The sequence below is a fragment of the Phyllobates terribilis genome, unplaced genomic scaffold (genome assembly GCF_046119375.1).
Source record: "Phyllobates terribilis strain yellow unplaced genomic scaffold, ASM4611937v1 Scaffold_1__5_contigs__length_1240528914, whole genome shotgun sequence".
Classification (NCBI taxonomy): domain Eukaryota; kingdom Metazoa; phylum Chordata; class Amphibia; order Anura; family Dendrobatidae; genus Phyllobates; species Phyllobates terribilis.
In genome coordinates this window covers 250644306-250657879 of record NW_027362761.1, presented here as the reverse complement: position 1 = coordinate 250657879, position 13574 = coordinate 250644306, and the positions used below count along the sequence as shown (strand labels likewise).

The 13574-nt window shown below is 42.6% G+C and overlaps 1 protein-coding gene and 1 long non-coding RNA gene across 2 annotated transcripts in view; one reads left to right on the top strand and one right to left on the bottom strand.

Moving 5' to 3' along the window:
* Nucleotides 1-13574, bottom strand: part of NFATC4 (nuclear factor of activated T cells 4) — a 172254-nt gene that overhangs the window by 58246 nt on the left and 100434 nt on the right. The window contains exon 6 of the mRNA XM_073671152.1: nucleotides 1965-2105. Within this exon, the coding sequence (XP_073527253.1) occupies nucleotides 1965-2105 (141 nt within the window). The remainder of the gene's footprint in view (nucleotides 1-1964; nucleotides 2106-13574) is intronic.
* LOC141256225 (uncharacterized) overlaps nucleotides 1-13574 on the top strand; it is a 320798-nt gene that overhangs the window by 305622 nt on the left and 1602 nt on the right. The gene's annotated exons all lie outside the window — the stretch shown is intronic.

The following is a 13574-nucleotide window of genomic DNA, read 5'->3' as shown; positions in this document are numbered from 1 at the left end:
TAGGGTCAGCTCAGGCCCCTGACCCCCCTGTACGCTGAGACAGCGTGACAGCTGCTAAGGAAACTGCACTGTTTGTCACTGGTGCCTGTTGCTCATAAGACTTAACTTGCACTGGCTGTGCGGCTTCTTATTAAATGCTACTGTTCTACCGTTTATGTGAACTCTTGTCAAATGTGTCTGGTCAGCAAGTGAAACAAGCTATGTGTCTGTGTCTGAGGGTCAATACCCCTGTGTGCCTGAGAGAAGCTGCAGTACATGGTCTATGGTCATCCTGAGTAACGGTTCCCCCAGGATTCCAAAGAATTCATGTAACCTGTCTCGCTCCTATCTGAACTTAGCGGCGTGCGTGTAACAATTAGCTCGTAAATTTTATATGCTAATTTAAACATTAACCCAAGGTGATTAACAGAGATTTCTCACTTTACTTTTTCTTTTGCAGGACATAGCTTAATCATAAGCAAGCAGCAAGATGCAGAGGAAAAAAAGATGTCACTGCTGACACTTATTGTGATTACATGTGACCTGGAGAGATAAGCAGAATTGTTTGTCATTACGTACATATTATCGATATTATCTGTCATTACAAGTGATAGGAGGAGAGCAGAGATGTGTATCTGGGATAGATGCAGATCGGTGTACGTAATGACACATAACTCTGCTCTTCTACTCCTGCGATTATAATCACAGCGTGACAATGGGGGGTGAGGAACGGCGCCATGGGCCGGGCTTACCCTGAAGAGGAATAACTAAGCGACTACCTGGTTTTTGCTAGAGCCTCTGGTGGAGAGGATAGGCTTGGCAGCAGGTAGTTGCCAGGTGTCACTCCAGGGCAGTCGCCAGACCTGCAGCAACTGACCCATGGGTCAGATCGGATATACGAAGTACAGGAGGGCGAGACAGAAGCGTAGCAAGAAGGCCTGAGAGCAGGCAGCACGGGTTCACTATACAAAGCTGGGGTCAGGAAAGGAGAGATTACACAGAACGGGAAACTGAAGCAGGTAACTAACATGGAAAACGAGACAAGAAAACCCACTGACTGAACGCTGGAGACGGACAGGGACAGGAACCTAAGTTCAGGCAGGGAACAGGCAGAGGAGCAGCCTAATATATTCCCTGCTGGTAGAGGATAGGGTGGGGAAACCAAACCCTGCAAGACACAGAAAGGTAAAAGTCCTGCAGGATCTGGCTGCGCCTTCCTGTAGCCAAGTGTAGACACCATGGATATGCAGCAGAATTAGAAGTTCTGCATGAGAACTATGCCCAGCGACCTGACACGGGAAGGAGCAGAGCGGTGAACGTAGTTTGTAGGACGACGCTGGTAACGTGTGCAAGTTACTGCTGTGACACAGACTGCCTGCAATGGCATGCCTCCAGAGAAGAATAGACACTTTACAAGCTAATTTCTCCACAATGCAACAACAATGAGAAATAAAATAGGTTTTATTCAGCTCTGAAGCCACTTTATCATGGTTTGGTCAGTTTACCAATTAGTAAATGGTAAAAGTCCTCTTCAACCTTTTTTCTCTATACTTTAGCTTGGCTGGAAATCCCTAGGCTGAAATGATAAATTGTCATAATTGCTGAATCTATGAAAAAATTATACTTACATAATAAATACCAGTAACTAGTAGATTTTACAACACAGCAATTTTAAACATTTCATGCACATATGACATTTTTTTTTATTTCATAACATACTAATTATTGTTAATTAATATTATTAATTAGCACTGTAGTGCCAGTGTTTACTAGATTGACTACAATTTTATAATCAACATTTAGTAAAGATTTTAGACTTTAATTTTATATATTTTCCCATTCTTTCTTGTTTTTCTTCTTATCTTTTTGATTTTTTGTATTATGCAAATGAAGTGGCAGACCTTTAGATTATAGTTTTTGTATAATATTCTATCATTTACTTACATTTGTTTTCTTAAGAAACAAATTTGTAGCTTGAATCTTACCTGGACCTTTTTCTATGAAGACAACTTTGGAGTCAGAAAGGAAATTGGAACCACAGAGTAACAATTCTTCATGGCCATTGACTGAGCATGCACTGAGACTATAATTTTCCACTTGAGGGAGCTCTTGAGCAGAACGCTGAGCTGTGTTGAAAAGAGGAAATAGAAGTGTTAAAGTCTAAGTATTTAAGTATTTTCCATGATTTTTGACCAAAGTTAATTTATTGCTTCTCTTTTGCTAGTAGTTCTTGGAAATCACTTATGTGATAGCAGAGTTAAATATATTTAATTTGTCATATGCATTAAATACTATAAAATAGTCACTGAATGCCAGGAATCGAAGTATCAGCAATTTCTTGGTGCACAAGAAAATATTTTAACAAAGAAACAATTTAATTTACATAGATTCAAAGAGACTAACATTTAAGGCGTTTTCTGGTACATTAATACTAATGACCATCAGATTGGCAGGAGTCTGATTCCTAGGACCACCACCATTCAGCTGTTTAACCTCTTCACTTCCCAGCCTGTTTTCACCTTTCTTACCAGGCCAAATGTACCATTCTGATCAGTGTCACTTTATGAAGTTATAACTCTGGCAATGCTTCATGATATCTCAGTGATTCTGAAATGTTTTTTGTCACATATTGTTCTTCATGTTAGTGGTAAATTTTGGTACATATGATTTGCATTTATTTATGAAAATATTGAAAATTTGACCAACAATTTTAAAATGTTACAATTTTCAAATGTTGAATTTTTATGCCTTTAATCCAGATAATTATACCACACAAAACAGTTAATAAATAACATTTCCCACATGTCTACTTCACATCAGCATAATTTTTGAAATATATATTTTTTTTGTTAGGAAGTTAGAATGGTTAAAAGTTTATCAACAATCTCTCATTTTTCCAACAAAATTTACAAAACCATTTTTTTTAGGGGCCACATCCCATTTGAAGTGACTTTAAGGGGCCTATGTGACAGAAATTACCCGACACGAATTTAAAAACTACTCAAAGTGCTCAAAAATCCATCCAAGAAGTTTATTAACTTTGCAGGTGTTTTGCAGGAATTAAAGCAGTGTGTAAGGAAAAAATGAAAATTTGACTTTTTCTCACAAAATGATTGCTTTAGCCCCAAATTTTGCATTTCAAAATTGTAACAGGAGAAAATGTACCATACAATTTGTTGTGCAGTTTATTGTGCACCGATACCCCATATTTGGTGGAAAACTACTGTTTGGGCACGTGGCAGGGCTCGCAAGGGAAGGAGCACCATTTGACTTTTGCAGCGCAAAATTGGCTGGAATAGAGGACACCATGTCACATTTGCAGAGCCCCTGATGTGCCTAAACAGTGGAAACCCCCAAATGTGACCTTATTTTGGAAAATACACCCCTCAAGGAACTTATGTAGAGGTGTGGTGAGCACCTTGAACCCACAGGTGCGTCACAGAATTTTATAACGTTGATCCGTAAAAATTAAAACAAATACATTTTTTCCCTCAAAAATGTTGCTTCAGCCCCAAATTTTTAATTTTCACAAGGGTAACCAGAGAAAATCAGCCATACAATTTGTTGTGCGATTTCTCCTGAGTATGCCGATACCCCATATGTGGTGGAAAACTACTATTTCGGCACACGGCAGGGCTCGGAGGGAAAGGATTTCCAATTGAATTCTGGAGCGCAATTTTGGCAAGAATAGATTGCAGATGCCATGTCACATTTGAAAAACTCCTGACATGCCAAAACAGCAGAAACCCCAACAAGTGACCCCACTTTGGAAACTACACCTCTTGAGGAATTTATCTAGGTGTGTAGTGAGCATTTTTACCCTTCAGACAATTCACAGAATTGTTTAACATTAGGCTGAGTTAATGGAAAATTTCCTTTTTTTTACTAAAATATTACTTTGGCCCCAAGTTTTCAATTTTCAAAAGGGATAATAGGAGAAAATGGACCATACAATTTGTTATGCAATTTCTCCTGAGTACGCCAATACCATATGTGGTCGAAAACTACTTTTGAGGCACAGTGCAAAGCTCAGAAGTGAAGGAGCGTCATAGAGTTCAGATTTTGCTGGAATGATTTGAGGGTGCCATGTCACAATGGCAGAGTCCCTGAGATGCCAGAGCAGCAAAACCCCTCCATAAGTGACCCCACTTTGTAAACTACACCCCTCAACAAATTCATCTAGGGGTGCAATGAGTATATTGACACCACATGTGCCTCACAGAAATTTATACTATTAGCTGGTGAAGAAAGAATAATTACATTTTTACAACAAAAATGTTGTTTTAGCCACAAATTTTTAATTTTTATAAAGGCTAATAGGAAAAAATGGACCTCTCAGCTTGTTGTGCAATTTCTCCTTCATGCACCAACAACCTACATGTAATCTGGAAATACTTTTCAGGCACAGTGGAAAATTCAGAAGGGAAGGAATGCCATATTGTAGTGCAGATTTTGCTGTTATGGTTTGCGGGTGCCAAGACCCACTGGGAGAGCCCCTGAGGTGCCAGAACAGCAGAATTCCCCATAAGTGACCCCATTTTACAAACTACACATCTCAATGAATTCATCTAAGGGTGCAGTGATCGTATTGACGCTGTGGGTGTGTCACAGAATTTTATACCATTGAGCGGTAAAGAAAAAATAATTAAATTTTTACCATAAAAATTTTGTCTAAGCCCCAGATTTTACATTTTCACACAGGAAAATGGGTAAAAATGGCATCAAAATTTGTCACACAATTTCTGCTGAACGTGGCGATACCCTATATGTGGCTGTACAGTACTGCTTAGCCACACGGAGAGACTCTAGAGGGACAGAATGCTATTTGACTCTTGGAGAACAAATTATCGTAGAATAGTTTGCGGACGCCATATACAGAGTCCGTAAGTGCCAGAAGAGCAGAATCCCCCCTCAAGTGATCCTATTTCGGAAACTACACCCCTATGGGAATTTATCTACAGGTGTAGTGACTATTTTTACTCCATAGGTGTTTTCCAGAAACAAGCAGCATGGATGTTGGTGTGTGAAAATTGCAAATCTGCATTTCTAGTGCACGTACATTGTAATGCCCTTAAATTGTAGTGCCCATACATTGTCGTGCCCATACATTGTGCCCAGCTCGTGCTACTGGAGACATGGTTCCCGTAAATTAAGCGGGCTCTCCTCGCTGTAGAAATGTCAAGCACATGGATGCTAAATTTGGTTTACGCACACTATGAGGCTCAGAAGGGAGGGGGTAATTTGGATTTGGGAGCCGCTGAATTCGCTGGATTTCTTTTGGGGGGCTAGGACCCATAGCGCTTTTCCAGAGCCTTTGTGCTACCAGTAACATGGAAGCCCCCTATATTTCCATTGACAGATGACGGACCTGAGTGGGGACTAGCTTTTTTGTGGATTGAGTTGAAGCTTTTATTGGGAACATTTTACATAACATTTTGGATCACATATATACTGTGCTCTATGCTGAGCACTTACTCTGAATGACGTGATGAAACCCCTTTCTCCCCTCTAGTACTTTGCCAGTGACTTTGTCACATATCCCCCCCCCCCCCTCTGCCCAAAGCCATAGGTTTTGGGACCTTCAGCACCAAACAAGATAGTCTAAACTGGCATCTGTGTTACTATGCAGCTTCCCAGGCCTGTGTTCACGTGAAAGATGAAGTCCCTGAATATCACAATATCATCGAGGTAAGCTGTGACATACTTTTTGTGAGGGGCTAAGATTTGTTCTATGGCCCTCCGGAAGGTAGCTGGGTCTCTGCGGGCCCAATGGGCTTCTTGTATACAAGAAGCAACCATCAGGTATAAAAGAGGTCGTCTTCTTCTTGGCACTTTGAGAGAAGAGGATTTGCCCATAACCTTTCTTTAGGTCCAGGGAGGTGATGTATCTGTCTGACCCTAGCATTGATATGAATTTGTCGCGGGGCATTGGATACGCGTAATTTTTAGCCCCTTCCTTCGAAATCACCTTCCAGCAGACTTCGGGGATTCTATATGGCTTTTGCTTCACCAGCACATGTGGTTCCGTCAGGATTCCTCGTTCATCAACCTTCGTATGTCTTGGTAACTCCGAAAACAGGTCCCGATTCCACTGAAGATGTTCTTGGCACTGTTGTTTCTGGGCTGGTGACAGTGTCTCGGCCACATGGACCCCCTTAGTGTCACCTTCTGGTCTGTCCAGCAAACATGGAGATTCTACTTGGTTTTCCTGTTGCCCAGCCTTGATGGATATCGGCATGAGAGGATTTTGGAATAGAGAGGTGGTAACGGTTAACTGGCAGGTAGGACAGGACTTGCAATATTTTAGGATTTTACGGTGACATATGGACCAATAGTACCTCTGCATGACCCATTGTTGAGTTTTGTCCACCCCCAGATGGCCACCTAAGACATGTGAATGGGCCCTGTCCAACTCCCTTTGTCTATAGGGTTCTGGAACCAATAATTGCTCCACTATCTCCTCCCTCACCTTAGTGACCCAGTACAATAAGTCCCCACTCAACATGAAATAGGGAAACCTGGTGTCAGCCCCCGACTCCTGTGCTATGACATTTATGACTGTTACCTTATTGAATGCCTCTTTTAGAGTTAGGTCCCTATTAGTGATGTTCTGTTAACCCTTTCGGCGAGCATGCTCGGGTGCTCGCCGAGAATCTTCAGCGTGCTCGGGTGTTATGCTTGAGTCACTCTGTGTGCATGATTTGCGACTGTTTGACAGCTTTAATACATGTCAGGAATGCCTAAGAAACAGGCATTCCTCACATGTATTAAAGCTTTCAAACAGTCGCAAATCATGTGCACGGAGTGACTCAAACATAACACCCGTACACGCTGAAGATACTCGGAAAACACCTGAGCATGCTCGGAAATCTCGAGTAACGAGCACGCTCGCTCATCACTAGTCCCTATGTTGGGTGAACCTAAAATTTTCTCTGGTCACCCCTATCACAGGAATGTCTGCCACATGGGATACTACTTTATCCTTTTCACCCATTACACAGAAGGGTAACCCATCAGACTATGGAGTTGGTGGGACTTTTTTTTAGGGCCAACCCATTTGTTACCCGAGTAATCCAGGTCTCTGCCCCTCCCCCACAAGTCCCAAAACAACACAAAGTCCCGGCCTATGATGATTGGGTGCAACAAATCTGGGACCATGCCGACCTCATGAGAATCAGTACCTCGGGCCATCTAAATGACCACTCTGGCCACTGGATAGTCTTTAGCATCCTTGTGAATACAGCGGACGCCAACCTTCTTCCCAGGGATCAATTGGAGAGGGAGTGTGTCCCTTACAAGGGTCACCAAACTTCCTGAGTCTAGTAGTCCAGTCATTTGCAGGCCATTCACTGTTACAGGACAAGCTTGGGGCCCCTTGCTGGGTGGACAGTCCACACTGCAAGCTGGATATGCATAGAAGGAACACCGGCGTCCCATGTTACAGTCCATTTGCTCAGTGGTCAGGGGACAATAGGCTGCTATATGACCTGGACCGTGACATCTCCAGCAAATTAGATCACCCGATGAGGGCCTTGGCATGACCTCTGCCACTCCCTTGGGTTTTGGACACCGTACCCCCTTTTTAACCTCCGCCCCCCCAGTATGGAATGGGTTGCCTCCCCACGGACCCGTCGAACCTCTGATAACTTTCGACCAGTCAGACCAAGTCATCTGCGTTTCGGAGATCTCCCGGGGCAATGCAAGTCTGCATTGGGCTCAGAAGGGAGTGCACAAAATGGTCCATAACAACTCGCTCCACCATCTGCGCTGGGGTAGAGGACTCCGGCTGTAACCACTTTTGGACGAGGTGCAGCAGATCAAACATTTGGGAGTGGGGGGGATTGTCACTCTGATATGCCCAGAAGTGGACCCGCTGTGCCCTGACAGACAGTGTTACCCCCAAGCGCGCCAAAATTTCTGTTTTCAAATTTTCATATTCTTTGGCATCCTATAAGGCCAAATCATAGTAGGCCTTTTGTGGCTATCCCGTTAAGTATGGTGCCAGGACTTCTGCCCGCTGCTCTGGAGGGAGTTTCTCTCTATCAGCGAACCTTTCAAAAACGGTAAAAAAGGCCTCTATGTCATCACCCGGAGTCATTTTCTGTAAGGCTCTCTTCACCGCCTTCCGGACAGAGAAATCATCAGCTGACATTGGAGTTGGAGCCGCTGCAGTGCCACGAACCGCCTCTGTGAGTAAATCAATTTGCTGCTGCTGTCGGAGCTGCTCCCGTTGCTGCTGCTGTTGCAGCAGCTGCATGTGCTGCTGCTGGTGTTGGCTTTGGACCAGGTGCTTGATCAGCTTCTCCATTTTGTCTGACTGCTGTTCAATGCTCATAGCCGCCTTCACACAGGACATGCAGTCTGCTCACAGCCGTCACACTTGCTTCCTAGGGATCTTGCCCGCATTCTTCACCTGTGGTAGGTTGACTCACTCGGCTTCTTAAAGAGGCAGACACAGGAACCATTTCTATTTAAAGTGCGGCTGATTTATTGCAATCTTCATAAACCACATAACCAGAAAACATAAATACAGCCTTTGTCCGGCAGAAGGGTAAATAACAAATCCATACAATAGTGCTGTTTAGCCCACCTTGCTTAGAGTCCAGCTTCCATGTCCTTTAACAAAGGGATTCAAACCAGGAAACCTGCAATCTCCATACATCCAGTATGTGTGATACAAACAGCTCAAAGCTTTTACCTCCAGGCCCTCTCCCACACCAAATGCTCTGAAAGGCTGTGAATTGTATCCTCTGAGTTCCTCCCTCTCTACAGGTGTTCAATCATCCCAGCACCAAAGATGGCTGTTTAACCCACTCGTGTGCTGGAACCTTTTTCCTATGTACAATTACTGCAGCTATCAATCTCAGTGCTACATATCTCCCCTCTAGTACTTTGCCAGTGACCTTGTCACACTGTATATCTAGCTCTGGAGTGAGGTAAATTGCTTGCTAGAGAAGCTTCAGCAAGGATCCATTTCTCCTACTCCTCACCACTCGATATCCTGACATCTAACTATGCAGTAAGTTTGTCTTGTTTTGAGAAAGATGGATTTGAGCTGTATTTTTTACAGAGTAAGTGATGACTTCAGGCAGCATAGTGGGATGAATCTTATAAGAGATATTGCTTCTTTTTCCACTTATATTATATAGTCTCTTCTTTTCTCTAGCACTATTGATATACGGTATTCAAAGTTTGTTGACAGTTCAGTTCCTCTTTAAAGAAAAAAACCTCAGTATTCTTCTATATAAAATCTTATGTACACAGAGTTTAGACCATTATTATGCAATATAGTAAACTTCATGAGCACCTAAAATATTTCAAAGGTACGGTAATTTAAATATTTATACATTTATTTTTTAAGGAACTTGAGAAAGTCAGTAACGCTAGTAGACCTGAGTAGATGGTTATCATGGGTTTGCTTAAACTGGAAATACACAATAGTAATTTTATTGAATAATAAAACCTCTCATATAATTTGCAGTATTGCCTAAAATGTGGGAAAATGTTCCTGAATGTATCCTGACAATTGATTCATGCTACCTGAAATCATGGGCAGGATGAATTAAGGACCAGCCCCATTATTGTAAATATGAGTGTTTTACTCTGAAATGTTGCAAAATTTCTGAGAGAAAATATACTTTAAACGGGTCGCCAGGGATGAGGTGACTAAGACAATTGGCTTCTTTCCATCCTGCTTAGTTACATTGATGAGTTTCTACCTATACTCACATATAGGAATACTTGTGTCAATTTAGATGAGCTGGCCACGAAGAAGCACATACCTATGTGACTAGTCATCTCATCCCCAAACAAAGTTTTAAAGTATGTTTTCTCTGATTTACCACAGTGGCAGCATGAATCAGCTGACTAGATCCTTTTAAGTAATCTTCTCATCTCAAGAAAGTTTGACAACTTTCCATTCACAAGGCCAAATTTAACATACATGATGCCCTATGTGCAAATTGCCTCTTCAGAGAGGAAGTGGACTTGAACTCTAGTGCCACCTACTAGAAGTAGCAATCCTAGAAGTCAATATTGACCATGCAATGAGTCTTGCCACAGGACTCAGGATAAAAAACAAATCAGAATCTCTATTTGCAGACTCGTGTTTTTGGGTGTAGCACCTCCTCAGTGCAAAGTAATGTATCTAAAGGCCCCGTCACACATAACGAGATCGCTAGCGAGATCGTTATTACGTCACGGTTTTGGGATCGCTGGAGAGTCGTTTCGTGATCGCTGGGGAGCTGTCAAACATGCAGAACTTCCCAACGATTTCGGCCGCCCCAGAGATCTAACTAACGATCTCGGCGGTCGTTGGGACGCTTTCACACAGCAGCTATTTCAACGATCCACACCTTGATAGGGACTGTACTGTGTCACAAAGGCGTGCATAAAATTACGCAAAATCAGGACTCAGTCGAATGAACTGATATCAACAGTCCAGAGAATTCTGCTAGGATCTGCAATCCAGCACGAGGTCAGAAACAAAGGATGGAATCGCTATTCTGTTGCCTTCTTTATGCACAGCGGAAAATGAGAACGCTGTAGCGACCACCAATTGGGGACGAGGGGCGCGGAAAAGTCCAATTTATGCACGCCTACGTGTCTCAGTTGTGAATCGCTAACGAGGTCGTTGATAAGGTGTCAAATACAGCGATGCACACTGCCCAGCGGGAGTGCAACGACCCAGGAATGGTCCAGGAAGCTTTGTAACGATCAGCGATCTCACAGCAGGGGCCTGATCGTTGCTACCTGTCAGACATAACGAGATCGCTAGCAAGATCGCTATTGCGTCACAAAAACCGTATCAACGATCTCGCTAGCGATCTCGTTATGTGTGACGGGGCCTTTAGGGGTAACATCTCTCCTTGTGGAGAGTGAGATACCTGACATGCATTCTGCAGAGCAAGTGCTTCTGTGAGTTGGGTGAGATAGCTGCTGGCTGAATGATATTTCTACTTGAAGTGTAAGGGGACTTTAATCAAATGCTTTTCTGCTGACATATATGGCTGTACTAGCTCTTACCCGCGGCTTCGCTCGCGTGGAATTTGGTCTGCCACATTAAGTTTCGTGACAGATCATTTTAATAGTAAAAAAAAATAATCTTAATAGTAAAAAAAAATAATCTTAATAGTAAAAAAAAATAATCTTATTTAGTTACTCGTACATCCAAAATTTCAGATGTCTAACTTCAAAACTGACGGATTCCATACAATCTTTGAACCCCTATAATATGAAGAGGGAAACTCTTGAGGGTGTAATTATCAAAATTCCTTTCTTAGTGCTCACTTAAGCTATAATAGAACCTATCTGCAAATTTCAAGATGCTAAGTTCAGTGGTTTCGGCTGTGCGTTGACCGCTAGGTGTGTCAGTCAATCAGGTTTACAGTTTTATATAATCTTCGCCTGTATGGTGTGTTTATAAAAAGTAGCCCTATGTCCTTCCCCAGGCTTGAAATTATCCATATCAAATTTCATCACAAACGGATTACTAAACACTGATTAATAAACAGGACGGACTGAAGTTACTTGCGTTTAAAATTGTTCGTGTTAGTAAAGAATTAGTATGTAATTGGAATAATGGACATCTGCAGGTAATTTATCTATGTGTTTTTACTGCAATATACTCCTGTAAACTATGTTATTTGATTTCTTTCGTTCAGCGAAAATATGTAGATTTTGCGATTTAGAAACACGTGAGCAAGCTACGTATAGTTGACCGTGGGAAAAACAGGGCGTGCCTAAATGTATCCCCGCTACCTTCAAAGTTTGCCCTTGCGATTTATTGATGGTCATTAAAAATGCAACTTTAAGTGGGAACTGCAAACGTTTGAAATGAAAGGGTAAGTTATTGGGTATTATTAGGATGCGTGGTATAAGAATATTTTCACCCTTAGCTTCTCCAGTTAAAATTGTGGCCTTTACAATGTGCCTGCCTAGTTCAGTGACTCGCAATCTAGTGCCATTACATAATCTTGGGGCGTCCAAGTTGCGCATTAACAAAACGGGTATACCGACCTTTAATTCGAGCTTATGAGATGGGACCCCGGATAGCTCCAAAGAGTTAAGAAACTCCACGGGGTAGCTCGTACAGTCTTCAGATGACATGACTGTGTCGATGGAGTTGTAGGTTGTTGCATCGCTGGTTACTTGGTCCAAGATAATTTTATTGATTTTCGCAACTGTTTCATTTCTTGGTGCTAGTATAGTTCTTTCACATCGCCAATTTTCATTGTGGATGTTTTGTTGCAAATTTGGAAAAACTTGAGCAATAAGTGCGTCTTCCGAATCCACAACATGACAAAATTGGTTAGTGAATAGAACCATACCTTCTTCGTCAGTTTCGATTCGACCTTCACCGATCTCGAGCAGTTTCTCAGCGTACGCGCCCGACTCTGGATCACTGAATAACTGGACACGCATGTTGGTGGTGAGGTGCAGCTTTTCAACTTTGGTCCATAAAAATGAGGATTTCAGACATGCGTTAATTTCGTCTGCTGCAGTGCCTCGCTCGATGACAGGCAAAGTTTGCCTAAAGTCCCCAGCCAATAAAACAACCACACCACCCATTATTGTTTGTTTACTGCTTAAGTCTTGTAGACAACGATCAAGAGCTTCGATGGCGCGTTTGTGTGACATTGTGCACTCGTCCCACACGATTAGTTTGCACTGTTGCAACAGGAGGCCACGGGCGCTGCTCTTGCTGATATTACACGATGGGGTTTCTTCGTTCACCAGATTAAGAGGTAATTTAAAGACTGAATGTGCCGTCCGTCCACCGCTTAGCAATGTTGCAGCAATTTCAGAGGAAGCCACAGCTAATGCAACGTTATGACCGCTACGAATTTTTGCTAAAAGTAAATTAAGCAAGAAAGTTTTTCCTGTACCACCCGGGGCATCAAGGAAAAAAAGTCCGCCTTCACCATTCTCAACTCGTCCTACTATTTTGTGATAAATCTCTCTTTGATCAGGTAGCAAACGTGGCTCAGTTTCGTAAACGTGAGCATCTAACTGGTTGGTATCATAGCTTAGCTCTTTTATCAACTCGTTCGACAGCTCTCCTCTACGCCGCGTTGAGGGTAGACCAAAATCGGACAATTTCTTTCCAGAAATTATTAATATTTTGTCCTCGATAAGCCCCAACGCCTCATTGAAACAGAGATCATCGTTAACGTGATCCATTCTTTCAAATCTGTGCATGATATCCTCTGATAACGCAGTTTTATACTTGTGCCAGAGTTGTAGAGGATTGGATAAACCGCAAGTGCATATCAATATGGCAAACAGCTCTCTTATTTGCGCCGGGGAGCGACATAGCACAGCCTCTTCTAAGGTGGTATCCCAGTGGTTATCATCTTCCAACAACCCCATCTTCTCACACACCTGCCGAAAAGTTGCAAGTTCTTGACCTTAAAATGTTTTCAAATCCGAGAAGTTGGTTGGACCCCTTATTACATTCAGCAGCATACGCAAGCAATAACATTCAAAATTGCTAACGTGCACCTTGTAAATGCGACCTAGAGCATCTCCTGCCTTCACACCTGGCCAGCCATCGACAGGTGTTCCTTGTAAACGACGTTTCCATTGCTTCCGTG